Here is a 24,335-nt window from a genome sequence, read left to right on the forward strand (position 1 = left end):
CCAAAATCAATCAGGCTTGAAGCATCTTTTCTGGCTTCACATCCCTAACAAGTAGCAGAGTACCAAGCATCCAGTCGGTGATTTCTTGAATGAAAGAATGAACGAATGAATGCTCTGAATGGTAGCATAGCAAAGTTAACAGGAGAAGAAGTAAAACCTGAGACTCCCTCCTGGGCTAGTTGAGGCTATTTAGTTGAGCTTCAGGGTGTTTATCAGCACTTGGATGGACAGTGGTTTGTCATCACAGGATTTTACCTGAAGTTCTCACAAGAATAGGTACCACCCTTACAGCTTTCTATTCTTAATGCTCTAAAAGCGTATTGGAAACAGTCCAACAGCAGCATGCCTGAGAGAAAACCTGCCATTAACTGAAGACATTTCTAACCTGCATAACCATTTGTACACTCCTCCTTCTCTTTCCACTTTAATTTAAGCTTATTTCACCACAATCATACGGTCATTTAGACTAAATGCTCTTGTCTGGAATCCAAACAAGCATGAAAACTTGCTCAACTCCTACGTGTTTCCAGTCTTTCTTCAATTTTCTTAGTTCGAATGAAGCTTGAGAAATGTAAACATCATACCATCCAGGTGGTCCACGTAGCAGTACACGTCGTAAGTCTCGTGAGGCGAACGGAATCCGTAGGTCCTGACTCCTTCCTTCCCCATCATATCTCCATAACAGCCTACTCGGGGAGCCCGGATGGGATACCTGGGGAAATAAAGGACTATTAAGTAGCACTTTATTCTTATTCTCAAATTAATAAATTGACAGCCTGTGGCCCCAGACCTCTCACCTGACGGTCTGATCAGACAGCCAGCCTGCATCACACTGCTCAAATCCATCTTCATAGGCGGCATAGAGCTGCTCTGGGGTTGCTATGACTGCTCCAATATCCAAACAAGCCTTCTGTGCAGCCTCAAAATTCAGTGTATACCTGCTGGTTGCCGCTCTGTAGTGAAACACAACCCCTGCAAAGAGAGCAGTGAACAATCATGGGCATGTTCAAATATCCCACCATACTTTGCAAAGTTTCCTATGGAGCAATATATCAAATTAATCGCTCACATGGTAGTAACACCATGGTGATTCTTTATTTTCACTTGATGAAGCATTACACAAAATTATGGGGATGTGAGGAGCCCCAGAAATGCCGTTCACCCAGGTGTCACATTCTGTTCCATTAGAAAGTTTTCTAGCCAGGAATTTTATGTTCTCATGAAAACAATCTAAGAAAAAGATTTAAGCCATTAAATCCCAAGTGGTGGACAGTTGTTCTGATCACAGATAGTATTCACACTACCATGAGAACATTGGACAACTAAAGGGAGTCGGTGCCGCAGGAGACACAAAGAGTTAAGACAGCCACAGATCAATTTGCCCTACTTCATGGGCACCTATTGAGGTGACCCACCTTCTATTGAGTCAGCCTCGGAGTGACTCAATAGAAGCACATGGAACATTCACTAATGCCACTTCCTCCAAACATAAAACATGAAGATATCTACTTGTAAAAACAATGGAAAAGATGGAAAAGACAATGGCCTATGTATGAGTGAGAAGGCTTGTTCCAATCCCTAGTTTGTTAATCTCTCCCCACCATAAAGTATAACAAATGTTGCTTATGTTATCTGATATGAAAGTCAAATTATGTAAAGGCTTTAAAAATGTTGGATAGGCTAGTAGTTACTTATTCACCATCTGACTAGCATAACTGGGGGCTTCCACTAAGACAGATAAAATATACCATCGATTTTTGTCCTGAAGAAGGCCTGAAATAAAGTTCCCGAGACTCTCCTGAGTTGAAGCTAGGCATCTTGGCACTTGTCTCAAATTCCACTTTACTGTATGTTAGGAGTCGCATAATCTAGTGGTTCTTGAACTGTGCTCTGGGGCTCAGGGAATTGTCAATGGGCTGAGGGAAGGATGGTAGGGGGGTTGGTCCCCTCCCCCAACTTCAACAAGAGCATCTCCATTTTTAATTGGAGAAAACATGGTGACTCATTTTTATAACACTGCAAAGTAAGTCAGGGTAAAGTGCCTGGGAAGTCACTAAGAAATAGAAATTGGGGCAACTGGGTCTTATGATTGAGATTTTTTTTTTAAGATTTTATTTATTTATTCATGATTTTTTTTTTAAAGATTTTATTTATTTATTCACAGGCGAGACATAGGCAGAGAGAGAAGCAGGCTCCATGCAGGGAGCCTGATGCGGGACTCAGTCCCGGGACTCCAGGATCACACCCTGAGCCAAAGGCAGATGCTCAACCGCTGAGCCACCCAGACATCCCGGATTAAGATTTTATTAAGAGTCTTATCACAAGGGCACCTGGGTTAGGATTCTGACTCTTGATTTGGGGTCAGGTCATAATCCCAGGATGGTGAGATGGAGTCCCACTCCGGGTTCCATGCTTAGTGCTTGGGCTTCTCTCCTTCTCCCTCCGTCTCTCCCCTCACTTGTATGCATTCTGTCTCTCATAAACAAACAAACTTAAAAAAAAAAAAAAAGGATTGTCTGTGACTACTTTTTTGTTGTTGTTGTTGTTATCCAGAATGAACTTTGGTTTCCAAGATACCTCCCACTCTCATTTTATTCTTAATAATTCATTGAGGTTGATGACAATCTATATCCCACAGCCAGACGAGACTGTCTTCCACATGCCCATTATCTCCTCCCAAGACAGGTATATGCCAATAAAATAACTACAGGGGTCAGACTAGCCATGTCGTAGATGAGCACTTCTGAAAAGTGTCAACACAAGAAGACCAGCACAGGCACCAAGTAGATGCACTGATAATTAACATTAACTTTCCCATTTCTGATATTGCAATGGAAAATTCATCGAACGCCTTTCAGAAAATTTGTACCTCTACAGAACTACGTTAAAACTGTCAGGAAGTATATATTGTGCTATCTGGTAAGTATGAGGTAGTTTATGATGATCTCTAAGGATTAGCAAGAATTTGAATGGTTTTAAATTAGTCTTATGTTGATCAAAGCTTCAAATAGTCCTCTTGGTAATTAAAAATCTTCCCTGTGCACTGAAGACTGGCAGTAAGGGGGCATAAGAGGGCCTCCAAGAGCAGGGCAGGGCATATCAGCGGGTGTAAGTATCTGCAATTGTTGGGATAATTTGAAGACCTCATGGGGCTAAGGAGATTAAGTAGAGGATTTTCATTGTTTCAGAGGGGCAAGGGGCAAATCCATTGCTAATTCTTTAACGATGAAAATAGTAAGAAGTTGTTAAACTCCTTTTGGGATTTTAAAAACATAAATATAAATTTATACATAGTGAGTACCTACCACTACCATATATATATTTATTTATAATTCATTAATAATCTATATGCTTATACAAGATATAAATATAACACACACACATAGAAACACACACACACAAAGAGAAATAGGAGAACATCAGTAGAGCAAAACAGTCCTAGGCTAACTAAGATAAATAATAAAAAACGCTAAAAGAATGAAAAGCCCAGGTTACTTAGTGAATGCATGGACAACATAAAAATAGATTGGTAGGAGAGAGTAACAGAATCTGTACATAAAAGGATGTACAGAAAATTAATTCATTGCATCTGAAATTCAAAGTATTTCCTTTTGGCTACACAAGAAAGTTTAAATAAAACCCTTTGTATATATTTCTGAAAGGTAAATATTTTATAGGGAATGGAGGGATGGAAGAAAAATCTGTTTCATCATGTCTGGGTATTAGAATTGTGCTTAATAACTTGCCAAAATATTCTGTTTCCAAGAGCTATGGTATTATGTGTGTACCCAATTAAAGCGATTTTTCTTTGCTTTGTTTCCTAACTTAAATTCAAATGACATATAAACCACCACTGAAAGAGGGCTAAAATGAAAATGCCTCATCGCAAGACTTAATATATAAGAGCTAGCGTATTGACCTTTAAAAAAATTTTCACTGAGTTTTATTTTGATCCAATTCAAATGTTTATCAAGTCCTGGCCTTTCTAAGGCACCATGATACTTATTAGGCACCTTAATTCTCCAATGTAAGTAAGACAATTTATATTTCTTAAAAAACAAACTCAAAGATTTTTATAATCACGTTAGGACAGTGAGAAAAAAAGAAGAAAAGGGTGTGTGTGTGTATATGTGCATACACACACACTGTAAATATTAAACTGTCGGTCAGCCTTCATGGTATTAAAAATGATCACTGACAGGTCTCAATAATGAAGTAATAATTCCTGAGCTATTTCTCATGGCTTGAGGTAGTCATCATTTCCACGATACTGCACTTCACTGTATTGAATCAGTGACATTGCTGTGCCAAAAGGTCACCTTCCTTGACCCTTGAAGAAATAACAGCTCATGTCTGGTGAAAGGCACAAACTGTTGAAACGACTGTTTCTTGCACTTGTCTAAGTGTGAACTACAGTTACTTCGGGTGCTGTTTCACAACACTTCTGGACCAGGTGTCATGTTACACTACTGTCACAGTTTGGAAAGCCTTACCGTCCACCGCCAACGATACCGTGTCTTGTGTGTCTTCAATCCCGTACATGACGTCGCAGCGGTACAGGCCCGCGTCACTGGCATGCAGTTTGACCACGGTGAGGGAGGCATCCCCCACCACCTCAGCATGTGTAGGCACGGACACCCTTCCTTGATAGCCCTGACCAATCTTGACATTCCCATTTTGGGCTACAAGGACGGTAGTCTCCTTCAAATCCTTTCCATTCTTGTCCAATTCAATCTTAGACCATTTGATTCTGAGAAATTCACTGGAGGTGTTGTAACTGGGCGGTAAGGTAGGCATAGTGGGAAAATGGCAAGGTAGGTTGACTTTTCCAGACAGGGAGCCCTTAACAGGTGGGCTTTTTTCCACTTTGGCTAGAAGAAAGAAAAAATACCAAATTATCAGTCCTTAAAAAACCTCAACTGAGTCTATTCAATAAGTGAATGGATCAGAAACCTTACCTTCCTTTGGTTGCATCTTCAATATATGAGATAATTAGAATGATTATATATACAAAGAAGAGTACACAAGTTTTAAAAAATATTTTATTTATTCATTCATGAGAGACACACAGGGAGAGAGGCAGAGACACAGGTAGAGGGAGAAGCGGGCTCCATGCAGGGAGCCCAATGTGGGACTTGATCCCGAGAATCCGGGATCACACTCTGGGCTAGAAGCAGACACTCAACCGCTGAGCCACCCAGATGTCCCAAGAATAGTATACGATTTTACGAACATTTTACAATGAAGACAGGGATTGATAATGGTCATGTTTATGTACTAAAAATATGGCATTTACTTTGAAGTATTTGTAACTTAGTGTTCAACAGGAAAAAACATGCGATAGAATAAGGCATATATAGGGAGGCAAGCAATCAAGGGCAAAAGGAGACTAAAATCAGTAATGCAGATTTGAAAGACTGGACCAATGTTAGGAAGAGCAGTTGAAGGACAAATTTACATCTATGGGGTCAGGAGAGGAAAATCATTTAAGATAACTGCCATATTACCTTAGAGCAAATGAAAATAAAATGCAAATAGGAAGTGAAAATTTTAAAAAGTCCCTCAGTAGACTGAAGCAGGAGGAAGTCTAATAGTTGAAGGACCTTCATTTGGTTCAGTGTTTGAACCAAAGGCTTTCATCATAATGACAAACCCAGCTGCAAACACTTTGCAGTGAAACACTGACCCTCAGTTGTATCCTGGGGGGTAGAATTTTGGTCTGTTCACCTAACCCACCTGAAGTATTAATCTGAACAATGTCCTTCTGTTTAAGCCCTAAACTTTTAATGAGAAAGAACACCTCGACTGCAATTTAACACTATCACATGTAAAAGAAATGTTTTTTTACAGGAATCCATCCCTCTTTCTCTTCTTTCCTCACCATCTTCCAGTTCCTGCTAATTGGCTAGATAATGTGTTGGCAATAACAATAGAAATTACGGGGATGCCAGGGGGGCTCAGCTGTTGAGCATCTGCCTGTGGCCCAGGGCATGAGCCTGGAGTCCTGGGATCGAGTCGCACGTTGGGGTCCCTGCAGGGAGACTGTTTCTCCCTTTGCCTGTGTCTCTGTCCCTCTCTCTGTGTGTCTCTCATGAATAAATAAATAAATAAATAAATAAATAAATAAATAAATAAATAAAATCTTTAAAAACAACCCCAAAACAATAGAAATTATGTTGACACATAAGCAATCTTCATGAAAATATGATGAACAAGTTAATAGTAGCCTGCAGATGGAGTGAAATAATAATTCCTAATTAAAGTGATGTGTGCCTAACAATTAGTGTATTAGTAGTCAAGGTATCGGTAACACACATCTGAATATAGCCATTCATTGGAAATTATTTAGCTGTCAACATGCACTGAGGATTCAGTGGGATATAAGTTATTTTGAAAATTGCAGGACGATAAGGAGATACTGTGGAGTTTAAGAAAAAAATCATCTCTATTGTTAAAGACTGATATTTAACTTCAAAAAGACTGGTCTATAAAACCTTTCATATGATACAAATAAATCTAAAATAATCAATACAGTATTGTATATATAGTATTTCTGACAGAAATCTCTCACATATTTCTTATTTATTATGGTTATTGCTGTCATGCACTTGTTTATCATCTTACTAATCTATATATAACCTGTCCCAAAACAGGATCGAAGGCACTTAAAATTAAATAAAAATAAAGTATACTATTAACTGCACTAAGTTATTAAGATCACCCTCTTCTTGGAATATAATATCAAGGGAACAATTCCATTCTGTTTAATCCTTGGCTTACAAAATAGATTCTCTTAAATAAAGCTGACCCTCAGACTAAAGCTAGTCCAATCCCTTACTAAGGATTCTCCCCTGAGAGGAAGTGACATTCAACCTCCCAGCTGCCTGGTGACAGACCTGGGTGAGAAGGCAAGTCTCCTCAAAACTAATCAAGGCATCTTTCAGCTTTGGTATTTATTGGTTTCTTCCCCTGTCCCTAGTTCCTTTGCAAAGTCTAGACCCATTCTATTTCTATCCCATCCTATTTCTTTAATTGCTATCTACACTGACAGCTGTTAGTAATTTCATGATCTTTTAAATAAATCTATAAACTCCACAGGGTACTCCCTACCTGATTCATAATCCTTTAATTTGGGCCCCATTAGGGAAATGAAAACAAAGTTGTTTTGTTTTGTTTTGTTTTGTTTTGTTTGCCAAGAATAGGGGTTCTGAGAAGGGAAGGGGTGAGAATTCTGTGATCTAAATTCTCCTAATTTACATTTATCATATGTCCTAGGAAATCTCTTCTTCCTTCCTGGAGAATTATTTAGATGATTTACTGCACCATGAACAAAGTATCGCTCTTTTAATGCAGCATAAGCAGCTTTACCATCAACCTCAATTATGATAAAAATGATGAGATTCTTTATCATCTCCTTAAAAATGAGCTTAAGATAAACTAACGTCCAATCCCATAATATGTATTACTAAATTATAATTCTTTTCACAATTTTAGATGTGTAAAGGCAGAAACAAGATTCAGTCCAATCTATCCAGTTGGGTGGCTTTTGAAACTCAGAGCATTGCTCAATAACTGTGCTGTTATGAAAAAAAATATATTGGAACAAAATGATGTCAAAAGGCAAATTTCCCAAGGGTTATTTATTGTGCTAGATGTTTATAGATACAAGAAAATTAAAAGCTTCGGTTGGATATAAATATATATTCATGTAGAATTCAGTCTTAACAACAGGATTAACAAGAAGCTGTGTGGTCAAGTCTTTTGTGTATAAAATCTTGAGTCTTAATGCATGGGTCACAAGAACTAAGTTCACTGAATCTAAATATTTTAAGGAAGAAATTTAGTAGTTCAGAAGATAATGTTTGTAGATCATGCATGTTTTTTAAAAAATGCTACCTGCAAGAACTAGTCTGAAATTATGAACAATGCAAGTAATAAAAATGAATGTTAACAAAAAGTTCACTGTTTCCACTGGATAGTTTGTGGTCAAAATGAGTAGAGTAAGGGATAAAACTCTGAATAATCAATTATCTTTCATTCTCTGTCACTAAATTGTGTGGAGAATGATGTAAATTCCATCTACACAATTTGACCAAACACATACACACACACACACACACACACACACACACACCTTGGCCAAATAAATGTCAGATTGAGAATATGGGAATTTATTACTCTCTCACATGATAAATATCACTCTCTTGTTCATTCATTTACTCATAACTGTGCATCACTCATTCACTTATATTAGAGGAATATCCAAGCAACCAAGTCAACACTAGATAATCAATATAATAGGTATTGTTAAAATGCAGAGCTCTTCATGCATTAAAATAAAGCCAATAACCAGGGGACAAGGCATTCATTAATGTTACTAGTTATTGATCTTTTGAGTGCCTAGGAATAAACAGATAAAGGCTTAAGATGAAAATACTTGTGTTGACTCATAACAAGTTACTGCAGTGTATCCCACTATGAACTTGGCAAATCTGATTTATATGAATCTTATATTTCAATTTTTACCCATCATATGAAAAACTTAAGCTCTTCTGAAATCAGCCCCCAACCAATTACATCTCTTAATCATGATCACAGATTTACAAAGAACTTGATTCTTGGCATAAAGTATCATACAGTGGTTAAGAGCATGGACTATGGAGCCTGACTGCCTGGGTTCAACTCCAGCCTCCATGACTAATCTTCTATAGCTATGCCTCCAAACCTTTTGATGGTACACTTTCCTCATCTGCCAAATGGGGAGAAGAGAAGCATCTGTCTCATTGAAGAGTTGAGATTCAATAAATTAGGCAAAATATTCAGAAGAAGGCCTGACATGGAGAAATTATTCAGTATTGCTACCTACTATTACTTTTTTAAAATACCGCCAAGGTATCGTAAGTGTTTTTTCCCCTATTGTTTGTGTGAGTTCTTTATTTTAAGCAGAAAGTCTGAACTCTGTTTTAAGTGTCCCTCAAGGTTCTCCCACTCTTCTATTATTCCCCTTCTGTTACTACCCATCTAAACCAACTCCATTTTCCATATTTCCCTTCTGTGTTCTCTGTTGTCCCTGGAGGCTATTATCCTTCCCTGTCTGTGACCTTCACTTTACTTCTTGAAAACACTGAAGAAGATACCACCTGGGCTGTTCACAGATTGGTGGAGTCTAAATTCTGACAGCCATCTTGGTCATTCACATCTTGGTTTAAATGTTACTTATTCAAAGAGGTCTTCCCACCTTCCCCTGACCCAGGCCATTCTTTATTATATCACTCAGTTTTATTTTCATCAATCTGAAAGTACTTGGACTGTTAGTTTACTTGTTTATTGCTTGCATCATGTAAGTAGGAGATTGAGTTTAATGAAATCTAGGACAATGTATGGCTTGTCCACTGGTATATCCCTGGGCACCCATAATGTAACCTGGCATATAGAAGGTACTCAAACAATATTGTTAGCGAGTAGATAAATGAATGGATAGGGGAATGGATGGATAAATGAAATGATACTTAAGTTTTGTGTCTTCAAGAGTGAATTAAAGGGATCCCTGGGTGGCGCAGCGGTTTGGCGCCTGCCTTTGGCCCAGGGCGCGATCCTGGAGACCCGGGATCGAATCCCACGTCAGGCTCCCGGTGCATGGAGCCTGCTTCTCCCTCTGCCTGTGTCTCTGCCTCTCTCTCTCTCTCTGTGTGTGACTATCATAAATAAATAAAAATTAAAAAAAAAAAAGAGTGAATTAAAGAGGAACTGTAGAGAATAGGAGAAGGGACTGCCAAGCGGGAATTACAAGTAGAAAACCAAGGAACATTGAAGTCTATGTGTGGAATTGCAAATTAGTTCAGAAAGTCTGAAGTATAGAGTAAGGGTGAGAAAGAAGTGGAGGCTGAGTCTAGAGAGGAACAGATCATTGAAATTCAGGGCAGTATCTTACCTCATGGATTATGGTCCAGGAATTTGGAATTATAGAACCTTCATTAGGTAGATATATAATTTAAAGCTGAGAAAAAACAGTGCATGTGCACTTACCCAGTTACTTTGAGAAAAGTGAAGCAAAGCAAAGAAATGTAGGTGTGGGTAAAAACTTGGCTCTTAGCCTGGTCTTTGTCTTTTTGACTCTTCTTGTACTCTAGCCTCCTGAGGGTTTGATAGGCTTTCTTTTCTTTATAGGAAAGTCCTTGAGTATATTGAAGAAGATGGATTTTAAATAAATGCCCAATGCCATATATGAGCCTTTTTGCAGCTTGAAAGTAATCGGGGAATTTACTGAAAACCTACTTGCCTCTTTAGCATCCTGTTCATTATTTCATTTTGATTGATTGATTGAAAACCATTTATTAAATAAAAAATATTTTAGCTGAAAGTGTTCAGCACTCTAAGACAATGAACAGATAAAAAATTACTTTGGTGACACCATATTGCCATTCCATGCCCTGATACTTAAATTTTTATTTCACTAAGCACCAAAGAAATTATCACACTCACCTTTATGTAGCGCATGGGCTGCTATTAAGGTAGAACACATCCATAAGATGCCCTTTATATTTATCAACATCTTGTCCTAGGAATGAAGAAAAACACAAAGGAAATCATAAGCATTCAGGTTTGTGGCAGGCCAGAGATCACATGCTATTTGTGCAGCGTATGTAATAAGAGTACAAAGAGTAGCTCCTCCTAGATTGTAAAAACAAGAGAGAATTTGTAATAGGAAAAGTCATCCTGACACTTTAATTATTAGTTTGACTCTCACCCATTTTAGCTACTAAAATAATCCCAGAACCCACTTTGGGAACATATAACAATATGGATGTGCGGGGCGGCCACAACTGGGTAGGCTATAGAAAGAACAATTAACCACAGCCAAGGAACTAGTGGCTAGGAACTGGCACAAAGAGGGAAGGGTGACCACAGTGTCAATTTAGAAACAGGAAGCTGGTCACAGGGTACAAGAAGACGAAGGAACAATAGGGAGAGATGTTGAAAGAAGGGGATTCATATCTAACGTGAGGTGAAGGAACATGGTGGTGGTTCCCGCATTTGGTATCAAAACAGGGAATAAGGGCTTCAGCAGGCTTTTTAAAGCACAGACTCAATTTAGTTTCTAGGAGGCTGAACAAACAAAACAGATGTATTATAAGGAGCTGTTAATTACAAAAAGACCAGTGCTTGCCATGAGTTTTAAAGCAGTTCCAACAGTTCTAAGGTCTGAAGGATGAAAAAAGAAAGAAAACACTCTGTTCTGAGAGTCAAGAAACCCTGCCCTGGCTTTGCCATTAATTTATTGTGTGCCTTTGGGGAAGACATTTAACAGTCTGGGTCTCAGAATGGTCCCTTCCAGCTCGAGTTTCTACGGAGCTGTAATTATAAGGCGGATAAGTACCAGTGTCAGGGACCATTTGGAAAGCAAAGAGCCAATCTCAGAAGAACTGCAGATTATTTGATCCCCACGCTTGTTCCCTTCTCTGTTACATTTAGAACTATTCTGTAACAGCCATTGTTGGTTGGCTATCCGGTAACCATTCCTCTTTCTCCCTTCTAACCAAACTCTGATTCCACTCTCCTGTCTACCCTCCTTCACCCAGCCATACCCTTTAGAGGAGCCTAAGTCAAACCCAGCCCAAGAGAATGATCCTGATTATCCTAAGTCAGTCACACTCTCCCATTCCTTTGGCCAATGATTGGTTTTGGATGAGTAGATGATGCAGTTTTAACTGATGAGATGTGAGGGGATCTCCGCAGGGTGGAGGGGATGCTCCTGGGAAAGGTACATTCATCGAATAGAAAGAAAGGAAGAGATGGTTACTTTTCTTCATTGACACAATAGGGTATTTCTTCGCCTACTGTTATGTCATCTTGCATCCATGAGTGTGTAAGATACCTGCTGGGGATGAGGTTAAGAAAGAATCAGGAGAGCTGGGGCTTAAGCCCTCAACCATTCAGCCTGGAGTAGGCTGTACGTCTGAACTTTTTCTATGAAATAATAAACCCAATATAAATTTGTTATTTATACCCAATAAAATGAGGGATTCTTGTTACTTGTAGCTGAAGGTACTGACACATTTGAAATGGTGTCCTAAATAACTTCCTAATATCTTCCTTAGAAAGTATATAAATTCTGGATGATTTAGGAAATCTAGATTGAAAAGAAGTAAATGCTATAAAAATCAAGTCCAGTTTGGGTTCAAGTTTGATTTCATTATTATGACATTACTCTTTTTTTCCATGATATTCTCCATTTGATTGCTTTTATTTTATTTATCTTGGAATAAGTGTTAGAAGTTCTCTACAACAAAATCCTAAAGAGCATCTTTTAAACTTAATAAATTATGTATCTATTTTCCATCTCTAAGCCATTGACAACTCACAATGAAAAGCACACAGTTGATAATCCTTGATACAGATTAACCTTGAAAATTAAGTTTATTATTTATCATAACATTACTGGGATATATAGTAGACACTATTAAACACAAACCGGAAATTTTGGTTTTTACATTCCTTCTTTTTTTTAGATTCTATTTATTTATTTTGAAAGAGACAGAGAGAGAGAGAGAGAGAGAGAGAGCATGAGCCAGGGGGAGGGGGAAAGGAAGAAGCAGATTCCCTGCTGAGCAGGGAGCCCCACATGAGGCTCGATCCCAGAGCCCTGGGATCATGATCTGAGCCGAAGGCAGATGCTTAACTGACTGAGCCACCCAGGTGCCCCATTTCTGTCTTTCTTACAAATACTACAGCAACTAGGAAGTATACACCTATATTTCAATGTTATTACAGTATTTCAGAAAAAAATAAAGATCTCAATTCCACATATTCTGTAGTTTAAAGTTGCCAAGGTGAAATTTCAGGTTGTATCATAAAAAAATCTATTAAAGAAAATGCATTCTTTCAGTATTAACTGAATCTAAGACTAAGAAACCTTTTTATAAATATAAACAATAATTTCCTATCATCATTAGAGAAAAAATTGTCCTCATTTTTTTTTTCTTTTCTTCAGGAAACTTTTATTTTCTAAGCATAATGTTAAGTCCGGTCTCAACCTGAATTTAAGTTCTGAATCCTCTACCAATACTCTGTGATTTCGGGTAAATTACTAGCTCTCTCATTTTCAGTAGCTTCTTTATTGTGAAAAGTAGTACTTAACTGTTGAATGTGAGGATTGATAAAATAATGCATATGAAATATAGCTCAAGAATACACAGTGTATTCAGTATTCAATAAAATTACTAGCTAATTCAGGATTTTTTACAGATGTTCTCTTCCTGCTTTCATATCACTAATAGTAAAAAGAAAAGTATTTGAAGCTCTTGGATTTGAAAGTTATCACTTGGGTTACCACTATAGAAGCAGTGGGTAAGTTTATGCTTATAAGACAATCCCCTATAACTTTTGCTATGTGCTTTGAGTCATTACTTATAAACATATTTTATCCCCTCTGTAGAACAGTAGGCTCTGTAGAACGGACCTAATATCACATTCAATTTACTAATTCCTGTAATATTTCCACAGGGTCAGCTTCAGAGTAGACCCTTGTGGAAGGTTTATAGACTGAATGCAGGATCACTGCCTCCATTTCTTATTCTAAAACATGCTTTAGAGCAAAGTGCCAACCTCTTGAATATGGGCAAGTAAGCTAATTATACCTGAAATACATTTAAAACAGTACAGTTGACTATTCATCATGTCACAATGATATCTGATGTTTATCAGTATTTGGAGTGTTGGATCTCATAATAAAATCAGAGACCTTGACCCAGGAATGGGTCTTCTGCATCCTAATTTCCGATCTAAGGCTGATATTCAAAGTCTAACTTTTTCTGCCTTGCTCATTCTTATAAAAGTGTCTTTCCTTTTTTTTTTCTTTTTTTTTTTAAGAGAGGGAGGAAAATGGTCTTTCATCTACATCACGAATATATTCATCACTTGCCTTAAAACTGCCTCAAGACAAGGCTAGGGAAGGAATCCAGTGCATTAAAAATACAAGGGAGAGATCAATCATGTTTTAAATATATTTACATAAGTATATTTGAATAAATTCCCAACATTTAAAAATTGGAGTTGTCATAAGCCTCAGATCACTTTGAAAAATCAGATCAGGGATCCCTGGGTGGCTTAGCGGTTTGGTGCCTGCCTTTGGTCCAGGGCGCGATCCTGGAGTCCTGGGGTCGAGTCCCACGTCGGGCTCCTGGCATGGAGCCTGCTTCTCCTTCCTCCTGTGTCTTCCCCCCCCCCCCCTCTTTCTATCATAAATAAATAAATCTTTTAAAAAAAATCAGATCAAACAAGTCTACATCCATATTCTTGCTGGCCAGTCATCAGCACTAGGCAAGGAGCAGGCTCTCACCTTGGCTCCGTGTGCTCAAGGTGATCACTGGCCCCACTGGGCTTCTCATCCATTGCTACTCCTTGCCTGTTCCCTGTAGAGAACCTAAGTTTGCAACACTTGCTTTAAACAATGGTCATTTATTTCTTTAGTAAATATCTCAGAATGCTTTTATTGATCTTAACTGCCTTAGAATTACATTTCTGTAGACTCTTCCTTGGAGTCTGGGGGCACTCATTCCATTTCTCCAATTCTCTTAAGGCTATGTTCACGTTCATGTTTGTCAAGACATACTATCTACCTTCTGCATTTAGGCCTTACTAAATAGGAAACTTTCTAAAACCTCCTTTTTTTTTTTTTTTTTTTTAGCACCACTCTAACCCCCACTTATATTCTTTCCTCTTCCATGTCAGTCTTGTAAGCATAATCTGCTAGTGATAACAAGTTTGTCTGCATAGAAAGACCTGGGAGATAGGAAAGCCAGTGTCTATATTTAGCCTTCACTCTAGTGAAGTCAGTAAGAAGAGGAGAAAGTCATCGAACAATCAAGACACAGTTGGTTGAGGCTGTTTAATTGCCTGGGAGACACAAGAGACAAGGTTAACAGGACACCTATCCATGAGAAATGTCTGCAAAGACGGTAAGCGTCATGCCAAGGATGGGCTGCCTTGACTAATCTTGGGGAAGATCTGCTGAGCAAAGGGTGACTTAAGGACACAGAATTAGCGATTTTGTTTTCTAGTCTTCAAAATCGTTACCCTAGACAACCAGTTGTCTAGGACACCTCAACTACCTTCCATTATTGGTATTATCTACCATTTTGCTCTTTGTGCTTTCTCACAAAAGAATCACTGCAACGCAGAGAGAAATTTCATGGTTTAAACAGGTAATCTTATATATTTACTTCACAGGAGTAACTGTGCCATGTGAATTTATCACTAATCTGCAACTAGATTCCTGAACTGGGACTGAGCTAAGCTTTTTCACGTCATTGTCCTTTAGTACTGCTCTTTTCTCTGCCTGGCTAACCTCTTCCTCATTACTCTTTCTAAAACACTGCACTCTCTATTCCCTTTACCATGCTCTATTTTCATCATAGTGTATATCATTTTATATATTTTATTGGGGGGGGGAGGGGTGAAGGATTGCCTTTCTCTACACACCATAATATAAGCTCCAGAAGAGCAATCTATGATGTTTTGTTCATGCTCAGGATACTCAGTAAGTGTTTGCTGAATGAATGAATGAATGAATATGCTTAATTTTTTTTTTTTTTACCTAATAAGTTGCATATTATAAACACTGTTTGGTACATTCCTTTCTTTGTTTAAAATACACTGTACTTCGGAAAATGTTCCAAATCGGCAAATATAGGTTTTTTTGCATTGTTTTTAACAGCTGTATAGTTTTCCATTTGATGAATGCAGCATCTTTTATTTCACCACTTCCTATGATAAGCCTTTAAGCTGGCTCCAGATTTTGCTATTAGAAACAATGCTGCAAAGAGCATCTTGTCCATTTGTCTTGGGTGACACTTGTACCAGCATGTATATGACAATATCCAGAAGAGATTTGCTGGGTCAAAGAGTATAAGCATTTTAAAATTTTTCTGGTAGTTATTACCAAATCATTTTGTAAAAAAGATGAGCCCATTTATATTTGCCACAGTAGTATGTGAGAGATCCACTTTCCCCACAACCTGGCTGAAACAAACTCTCATCAAACTTTTTTAAATGGACTGCTGTGATAGATGACAAAACAGTAATAGTGCAATACATCATTGCTTTTTAATTACTATTTCTTTAATTATGAATGAGGCTGAGCAATTTCTCATATGATTAAAAACATATTTGTTCTGCTAACTGCCTATATATCACATTTGACATTTTTGGATAGACTGTGGTCTTTTATTTATTTATTTATAAAAGCTCTTGTTATATCAAAAGAGTTATTAGCTCTTTGTCTCTCATATGTTGCAGATATTTTCCAAATGCGTTGCTTCTTTTTGTGTAAAATAATTTAATTATTATTTACTCATATTTATCAGTCTTTTCTAGTACGGCTTCTGGATTTTATCTTTTGCTTAGAACAGGTTTCTGTACTTCTATGTTATTATTTTAAAAATTCTATAATATCCTCTAGTTTTTTTTTTTAATTTAATTTTTTAGAGAGTGACAGAGAACATCCACAAGCAGGGTTGGCGGGGGGAGGGGGGGTGCGGAGGTGGAGGAACAGAGGGAAAGGGAGAGGGAAAGAGAGACTCTTAAGTAGGCTCCATACCCAGGGCAGAGCCCCCCATGGAGCTGGATCTCATGAGCCTCAGATCATGACCTGAACTGAAACCAAGAGTAGGAGGCTTAACTGACTGAGCCACTCAGGTGTCCACTCTAGTTATTTTTCAAACATCATCTCTACATCTTGTATTTGATCATCTTAACTTTATTTGAGGATAAGAAATAAGGTAGAGGTTGACTCTTATTCTGAGTGGACCAATCAATTGTCACCAGATTATTTGTTTAATAATCCTTCTTTGCCACTGAATTTCCATGTCTATTTTAGTCTATTTCTGGATTCTGTCTCCTATTCAGTTAAATTAGACAAGTCTTAAGGCAAAATGATCCTAACTCACTTTATAGATTTAGTAGGAAATACGTGATTTAGGTACTAGTGTTTTTATTGAGATTATAGAATTAGATCAATACGAGTCCCATGGATATAATATTGACACCACTTATTTATACAGTTTTCCATTTGCCAAAGCCTTCTCACAGTATTCACCCTTTTGATGTATATAACTGTATATACATTTAATAGATTTTGACATCAAGCTGTTTGATTCAAAGCCTAGTGTTCACTCTACCACACCACAGGTAATAGCAACTCAGTGACTTAATAATAAAAATATAATTGCTTACACATTATATATGTGTTTATTATAAGCTCTGTAATCTCATTTTTATAGAAAAACACCTCTTAAAATTCTTAAAAGAATGAGGTAGGATATATATACGTACAGAAATGAGGTAAATTTAAACTCAGATGTGCATTCATACCCTTTAATAGATGATAGATCTATCCAGAAGAGTTTCGGGAAACATTAAGAGGCAAACTTTGAACAAAGACACTTTGCATGGACCATTGAAATACAACCACCTTGGCACATTCAATGATAAGAACCTAGCAGAGCCAAAGGAAAAAACAAACAAACAAACACAACAACAACAACAAAAACCCCGGGAGAATATATATAAATATAATATAAATGCATAAATGTATATTTATGTGGGGGTGAAGAGGTGGCTGCAATTTACTGAATCTAGGCTACTAGAGGAGACAGCAAAAATTCACTAATTGAAATGGAGCTTGACCAAGACATTTATCTCTACTTCCTCTTGTTCTGATTCCTAATCAGAGGGAGTACACGTCTTCTGTTTTCTGGTAAAGAAAGTATAGACCTATGCAACAATCAGCATGTTTTCTCAGACTAGAGCAGCTCACCCCAACAATGAATGTTTGTGAGTCCCGTTTTCTCTAGGTGGATGGTAAAATAATCACCTACTATAGTACAGTCACTGAGTCTTCTCAAGAGAACCATGTGTCTTGAGAAGTTGGGCTCAGTCACAGGGCAATATCCCATTTTAAATACAGTGTCTAGCGATGTCTGTCCACGAATAAAGGCAACAAAACTGTTTAAACTGCAGTAGAAAAGAAGAGCTTGGTTATATGACTATTGGAAGACAGCCTTGGTGGATCTCTATGTCCTCAAAGGCTCTGATGCTCAATTAGTGACCAATTATCAAACTTATGCATAATAATAAGGTGAGGAAAGAGAGAACAAGGACTATATTTTTAACATTAACAATACCTTCTTTCAGGTCCTTTGCAACAAAACTTACAAGCATGCAGACATAGGGACCTTAGAATATCAGAGACATTCTCTTCCAGTTTGTACGCAAATTGGAGGAAACCTACACCTGTTAACATATATATCTTAGGGGATTCTTGTCAAACTTCATTTTTTAAAAAAGCAGGAATTACAGTTTAGGAATAACTTTTAATTTATCTACTAGAAAAAACCCAAAAGTTTGCATTCTGACATAAATCCTTTGATGGTCTTGTTCTTATCCTCTTTGCACCACCCACAAGATTAAGGACTGTGGACTTCCTGCTGGAGGAAGTAATTGCTCAATCACTTTGGAATCCATTGGAATCCTTTGCTTTATTAGCTTGGACAAGCACATACAACTGTGAAATATTCCTTTCTTTCCTAAGAGATCACACTAAAAGTCAGCTCAGCCCTTCTGCTTGATATGTTCTTGCATCCAAGTTACATATTCTCCCAACTGGAAACCGATTCCATTTCAGAAAACCCCTTGTTGCTCCCACTGAAGCCTTCCCATTTTTATATTAAACTCACAGCACCCTATTTTAGGACTTCACATGACTACTTCCATGGCAGGCTTGGCACAGTTGACCAGCAGTACTTAAAATACTTTCGGTCACAGCTTTTAGAAGGAGTCAAAAAGAAAGGGAAAGAGTATCAATTAGATCTCAGAATTTGAGATCTCAGGGATCCTTAAAACCCTGTTCTCCTGAGGTAAAGCGAAGAAGCGGGAGAGTTTAAAATGCAGCTCTTAGTGGCAGGGTCTAGACTACGCCCCGTTCTCCCAGGTTACGGGCTCAGTCATTTGGTGCACGTGTGCGGAGCTCCCTGCGGGGGCCAGACCCGCGCTGGCGCTGCTGACGCCCCGGGCCGGGGTGCAGCCCCACCCCTGCACCCCTGCACCCCTTGGGCCCCTCTCAGTCCCGCCAAGCGGCAAGCGTCTGCCATCTAGAACCCCCTTATGACAGTCTGGAACAGGACTATCCTGTAGGGTCCTAAAAGCAGTCTTTAAACGGATGTAAACGTATTTAGAAAGTCAATGTATGGACCACGGAAGAAACTTGTGTCATTTTTCTGCCAAAAAAAAAAAAAAAAAAGTTTGCTTGGAGTAAATCTTTACCTCCTCCCTGCTGCATGGCAAAAACTCCTACTACCACTCTCAAGAAGCAAGAAAAAAAATCGAACTGTTAGTGTTTAGCAGCTTCAGGGCAGAAGTCCGGTAGCCTCCGGTGCCCGCAGCCCAAGGGCCACCGGTGAGCCCCACCCCGCCCCGCCCCGCCCCGCCCCGCCCCGCCCCGGGCCAGGCCCCGCCCCGGGCCAGGCCCCGCCCCCACCGGCCTCCAGGCGGGGCCCCGAGGCTGGCGCTGCGCCTCGGGGCTGGGCCGCCCGCCGGCTCTCCGGAGCGCGTGTCAGCCCGAGTCACGCCCGTCTCGGCCCGGGAGCTCCAGCTCCAGCCCACGTGGCGGCGGCTGGCGGCTGCGGCGGAGCCCGGGGCGCCCGGCGCGGTTCTCACTCCGCGTCGGCCGAGCGAGCGGGGGTCGGCCCGAGGCCCCGACCCCTCTAGGGGCTGCTCTCCCCCCGCCCCGCCCCTCCGTCCTTGCACGCGCTTTGGCAGCGTCTGTTGTCGCTTAACATCTGTCAGCAAACGGGACGCGAAATTCGGCCTCACACCTCGAAGCGCACCCTACGGGTCCTCGCCTCTTTGCGACCCTCAGCCCCTTCTCACTCCTTTCTTCTTTCCTGGTCCCCTTCCTTACGCTTCCCTTCCCTCCCCTCCCCTTCCCTCCCTCCCTCCCCTTCCCTTTCCTCCCCTCCTTTCCCTCCCCTCCCCTTCCCTTCCCTTTCCCTTTCCCTCCCCTTCCCTTCCCTTTTCCTCCCCTCCTCTTCCCTTTTCCCCTCCCCTCCTCTTCCCCTAACCCCCCTCCCCTTCCGTTTCCCTTCCCTCCTCTACCCTTTCCCCTTCCCCTCCCCTTCCCTTTCCTCCCCTCCTTTTCCTCCCCTCCTCTTCCCTTTCCCCTTCCCCTCCCCTTCCCTTTCCTCCCCTCCTTTTCCTCCCCTCCTATTCCCTCCCCTCCTCTCCCCTTTCCCTCCCCTCCCTCCCCTCCCCTCCTCTTTCCCCCCCTCCCCTCCTCTTTCCCCCCTCCCCTCCTCTTTCCCCCCCTCCTCTTCCCCTTCCCCTCCCCTTCCCCTCTCCTCCCCTTTCCCTCCCCTTCCCCTCCCCCTCCCCTTCCCCTCTCCTCCCCTTTCCCTCCCCTCCCTCCCCTCCCCTTCCCCTTCTCCCCCTCCTCTTCCCCCTCCCCTCCCCTCCCCTTCCCCTTCTCCCCCTCCTCTTCCCCCTCCCCTCCCCTCCCCTTCCCCTTCTCCCCCTCCTCTTCCCCCTCCGCTCCCCTCCCCTCCCCTCCCCTCCCCTCCCCTCCCCTCCCCTCCCCTCCCGACGCGCTCCAGCCCTAAACTTCCACGATGTAGTCTTGGCGTTACTGCATCTTTGGCGCGGCCCTTTCTTTGGCGGGACCCCGGGGTGGGGCCGGAGCGCCGGGTCCAAGCGGCCGGGAGCAAAGCGCTCGGGGCGGTTTCCGGAGCGTGCAGCCCGCGCGGGGGCCCGTCCACGCAGCGCAGCGCGGCCCGGCCGGAGCGGGGCCACCCCGCCGACTCGGGGGGCAGGCTCGGCCCTGCGCGGACACGCGGCCTCTCGGGGACCCCAGGGCCCCGGGTTCCCGGCGCGGACCCGCCGCAGGCACGGGCGGGGGCGCCCTTCATTCACCCTGAACCGCGGCGCGGGGGCGGCTCGCTGGGGGCCCGCGGCGGGGGAGGGTCCGGCGTCCGCCGAGCCCGCGTGGCCGTCAGGGGGCGCCCGCAGCCGCCCGCGCGCCGCGTTCCTGGACCTCTGGGCCCGGCCGGGCCTCCGCACGCCTGCGGGGGGCCGGGCGCGGGGAGCCGCGGGCCGGTCGCTCCTCCCCGCCGGCCCCCCGGCCCGGAGGCAGGGGTCTCGCACTGGCCGTTCGTCCGTCCGCCGTGGGGGAGGGGACCAGGGGCGAGGACTCCGAGCCGAGGCCGGGCGCGGGGCGGGGGCGGCGAACATGGGGCCGGGGGGGGGACACAAAGATGGGAAGGGGCCCGGAGGCCGAGGCCGGCGCCCGCGGGGCAGGGGCGTGCGCCCCCGGGGAGGCTCTCCGCGCCGCGCGCACCGCCTCCGTGGCACCTCCGGGGACCGGCGGGGCTCGCAGGGGCGCAGCGGGCGGGAGAGCAGACCCTGGGCTGTGACACGGCGGGTGCCGCGCTCCCCGCTGCCTGGCGCACGGGCCTCCGCGCCCGGGGACGCCCACCCGCCCGGCGCAGGGCGGCGGGGCGCTGCAGCCTGGGCGTCCGCGGGGCTCCCGGGCCGCCGCACCGGCCGGCCGAGTTGCTCAGCTCGGGGGCGGGGGAGCTGGAGGGGCAGGCGGCCCGCGGGAGCCGGGGCGACGGCGCTGGCCCGAGCGGCCCCGGATGCGGTCCCCGCGCCACCTTTGTCTGCAGAGCGCCCCGAGCCTCCACCTCGCTCCGCGGGTGACACTGAATTCCTGCACCCCGCCGGGGCTTCCAGGCAAGCTTTTCCCGCCCAGGCGCTCTCCGGCCGCCGCGGCCCCACCCCCACCCCCGCCCCGGCCTCCCCGGCGGCCCCGGGCTCGCGCGCGGGACAAAAGACCCCGGGGGCACCGCGCCGGCCCCGACAGCCCCCGGGCCGCCCCCGCCCCCGCCCCCGCCCCCGCCCCCGCCCCTCGCAGCCTGTGCGGCCGGACGCGGTCGCGGTCGCCCAGGTCCCCGGGACCTGCCTGGGGTCCGGGGCCGCCCCGAGCCGCGACCGCGCACCGGGGGCCCGGGAGCCAGGTGGCGGCCGGCGCGGCGGCTTCGGGGACCGGCCCGCTCGCGGGGCCCGCGAGTCCCCATTCAAACTTTTGCCTCGAGCAGGTTAACAAAAAAAAAAAAAAAAAAGCTCACGATGCCAGCGGTCCCTCCAGCTCGGGACCCCACGACTTTTCGCGGGGTTCCCCGCAGTCCCCTTCGCTCCCTTCCCCCAATTCCGTTAGTCCCTCGACCCCCACCCCATCCCGGGCTTCTTTTGTCTGGATCTTTTTCAGCACCACGGTCCCTCGGCATTGCTCTCTCCAAACGTCCTTCTCAAAGTTACCTGCATTCTTAAAAGTGCATTTATCTTCCTAACTTCGCCTTCCAGCTGGCTCTCTCTGCCTCAATTAAGCCTTCTCCCAATTACAAGGTACTTCGGTTTTCTAAGCTCTCTCGTTTTTGCTTTTTGGGGTTTTTTTTTTTTTCCCCTATTCTTTTTTTTAAAGGAGGAACAAAAGAAACGTGATTACCTTGAAAGGCGGCTTATTGCAGTTTGGGGGGAAAAAATCACCGCAGCGCAGCGCGGAAGGGCTCGGTGTGGCCGGGGCGGGTCACCCGGCGGCTGGGCGCCCGGGAGGGGTGCGGAGGTGCGGGGCGGCGCGGGCGGACGCGGGTGGCCGCAGAGCCGGGTCCCAGCGCGGCTCCCAGCGCCGGTCCGCGGCCCCGAGCGCTCGCGGCTGTCGCTCCCGCCCGCCCGGAGTTCTTCCCCAGAAAGGCTCGGGGCAGCTCGCCTGCAAGTTCAAATGCGGGTTGTGACACCCATCATCATTATATCACTGTACCGTCAGCACCGAGGAGGAGACTCGGCGAGGAGGAGGAGGAGGAGGAGGAGGAGGAGGAGGAGGAGGAAGAGGAGGAGGCTCATTCACAGGCTCCCGAGGCGCTCGGCAGCTTCAGCCCCTCCTAGGAGCCCGGGCTTGGAAAGCAGGCGGAGGGCGGAAAGGACCGCCGGCCCCCTCCGCGGCACCCCCACCTCCCGGCGTCCCTGCCCCTCGAGAAGTACCAATGGGCTCGGGGACAGCAGCGCTCCCCGCCCCGGCCCCCGAGCAGCATCGCCGCGCGCCCGGAACCCGCCCCCCCCGCCCCCCCCGCCCCCGGGGCCGCGCGCTCGGGGCTGGGGGCACACGAGCCCCCCGCGCTTCGGGGCCGGCGGGCGGCAGACGGCTGAGCCCCCGCAGTCCCTCCCGGGAGCGGACGAAACTCCGTAAAATCGGCGAAGAACTTGCTTACAGCGCGCTTACGCGGCCCCGGGACCTGGCTGTCCCATCAGAGCCAAGTGTCAGGCTTGCGCCTCCTGCCAACCTGAGCCAGACGCCGGGCGAGCCGGACCCTTCCAAGCCCCGGAGAGAACGTGCAGGAACCGCCTTCCCCGGGAGCTGCCCGAGGCGGAGCCCGGCGTCGGAGCGCGAGCTACAAAGACCCCGCTGGTGAAGGCTCGGACGGGAAGCTCCCCAGCCCGAGCCCCTGCCGGCGTCCACAGATCCCCCGGCTCGGCCACTCAGTACACAAGTCTAGACTTTGCTTTCCTCCTTCTTCCTTACCCTCAGTTTTCCAGAGTGTGATGATGGCAGGATATTTAAGAATTTTCCTGAGCGACAGAGACTCCTTCCATGTCCCGATCCCCCCTTCCTTGTGGTCAGGAAATGGGACCACAATCTTCCTGGAGTTCTTGTGATTTCTGTTTTCAGCCGGGCAGACCGACTGTGTAAACAGCATCAACACAAGGAAGAGTCCCCTGCATTGTGTTACAAAAGATTTCCTATAGGACCTTAGAGAGCAAGGGGTCAACCAGTTGACACAAAGGATTTCTGCCCCTTAGAAAAGAGGGACTTTGTATTTTCCTTTTCTTTGAAGTCCTGTATGAGTTTATACAATGGGAACAAAATAAGCCCAAGGTGCACATCAGTTTCAACATGGGGGGATCCTGGAAGGGAGAGCAGTATCTTCTTTTCACACAAACGTGGAAGTATCCTCATGGCTTTTCTCTCTGCAGTCCCTACTGAGAAAATTATATCCGATACAAAAGTGATGATGAAAGAAAAAAAGTCCAGTTTACTCTGAACTCCTTTGAGTAGGTTGGCCTTAGACTCCTACTTTAAAACTTGTAGAAGCCTAGACTTCTGGGCACGCACGTTTATAATGTTTCTTTTCTTAAGTTTCTTTTGCAAGGTGTATGCATTCTGCAGGATGCTAGATTTTAAGCGAAAAACAGGCAGAAGTTTTGTAAGGAGAATTTCAGTCCTCAAAATGTGC

General features: G+C 44.2%; 1 protein-coding gene across 4 annotated transcripts in view; it reads right to left on the reverse strand.

Moving 5' to 3' along the window:
- VCAN (versican) overlaps positions 1-23,692 on the reverse strand; it is a 112,596-nt gene extending 88,904 nt beyond the window's left edge. For 2 of the 4 annotated variants that reach the window (XM_041752020.1, XM_041752022.1), the window contains exons 1-4: positions 10,483-10,558; positions 4,494-4,871; positions 798-972; positions 585-712 (exon numbers count right to left, since the gene is read on the reverse strand). In XM_041752020.1, coding sequence (XP_041607954.1) covers positions 585-712; positions 798-972; positions 4,494-4,871; positions 10,483-10,552 — 751 coding nt within the window. In that variant the 5' untranslated portion in view covers positions 10,553-10,558. Of the gene's footprint in view, positions 1-584; positions 713-797; positions 973-4,493; positions 4,872-10,482; positions 10,559-22,552; positions 22,824-23,623 lie in introns of those variants that run through there. The other 2 variants (XM_041752019.1, XM_041752018.1) reach the window with 2 other exon arrangements.
- Between the last annotated feature and the right edge of the window lie 643 nt (positions 23,693-24,335).

The sequence above is a fragment of the Vulpes lagopus genome, chromosome 4, assembly GCF_018345385.1.
Source record: "Vulpes lagopus strain Blue_001 chromosome 4, ASM1834538v1, whole genome shotgun sequence".
Classification (NCBI taxonomy): domain Eukaryota; kingdom Metazoa; phylum Chordata; class Mammalia; order Carnivora; family Canidae; genus Vulpes; species Vulpes lagopus.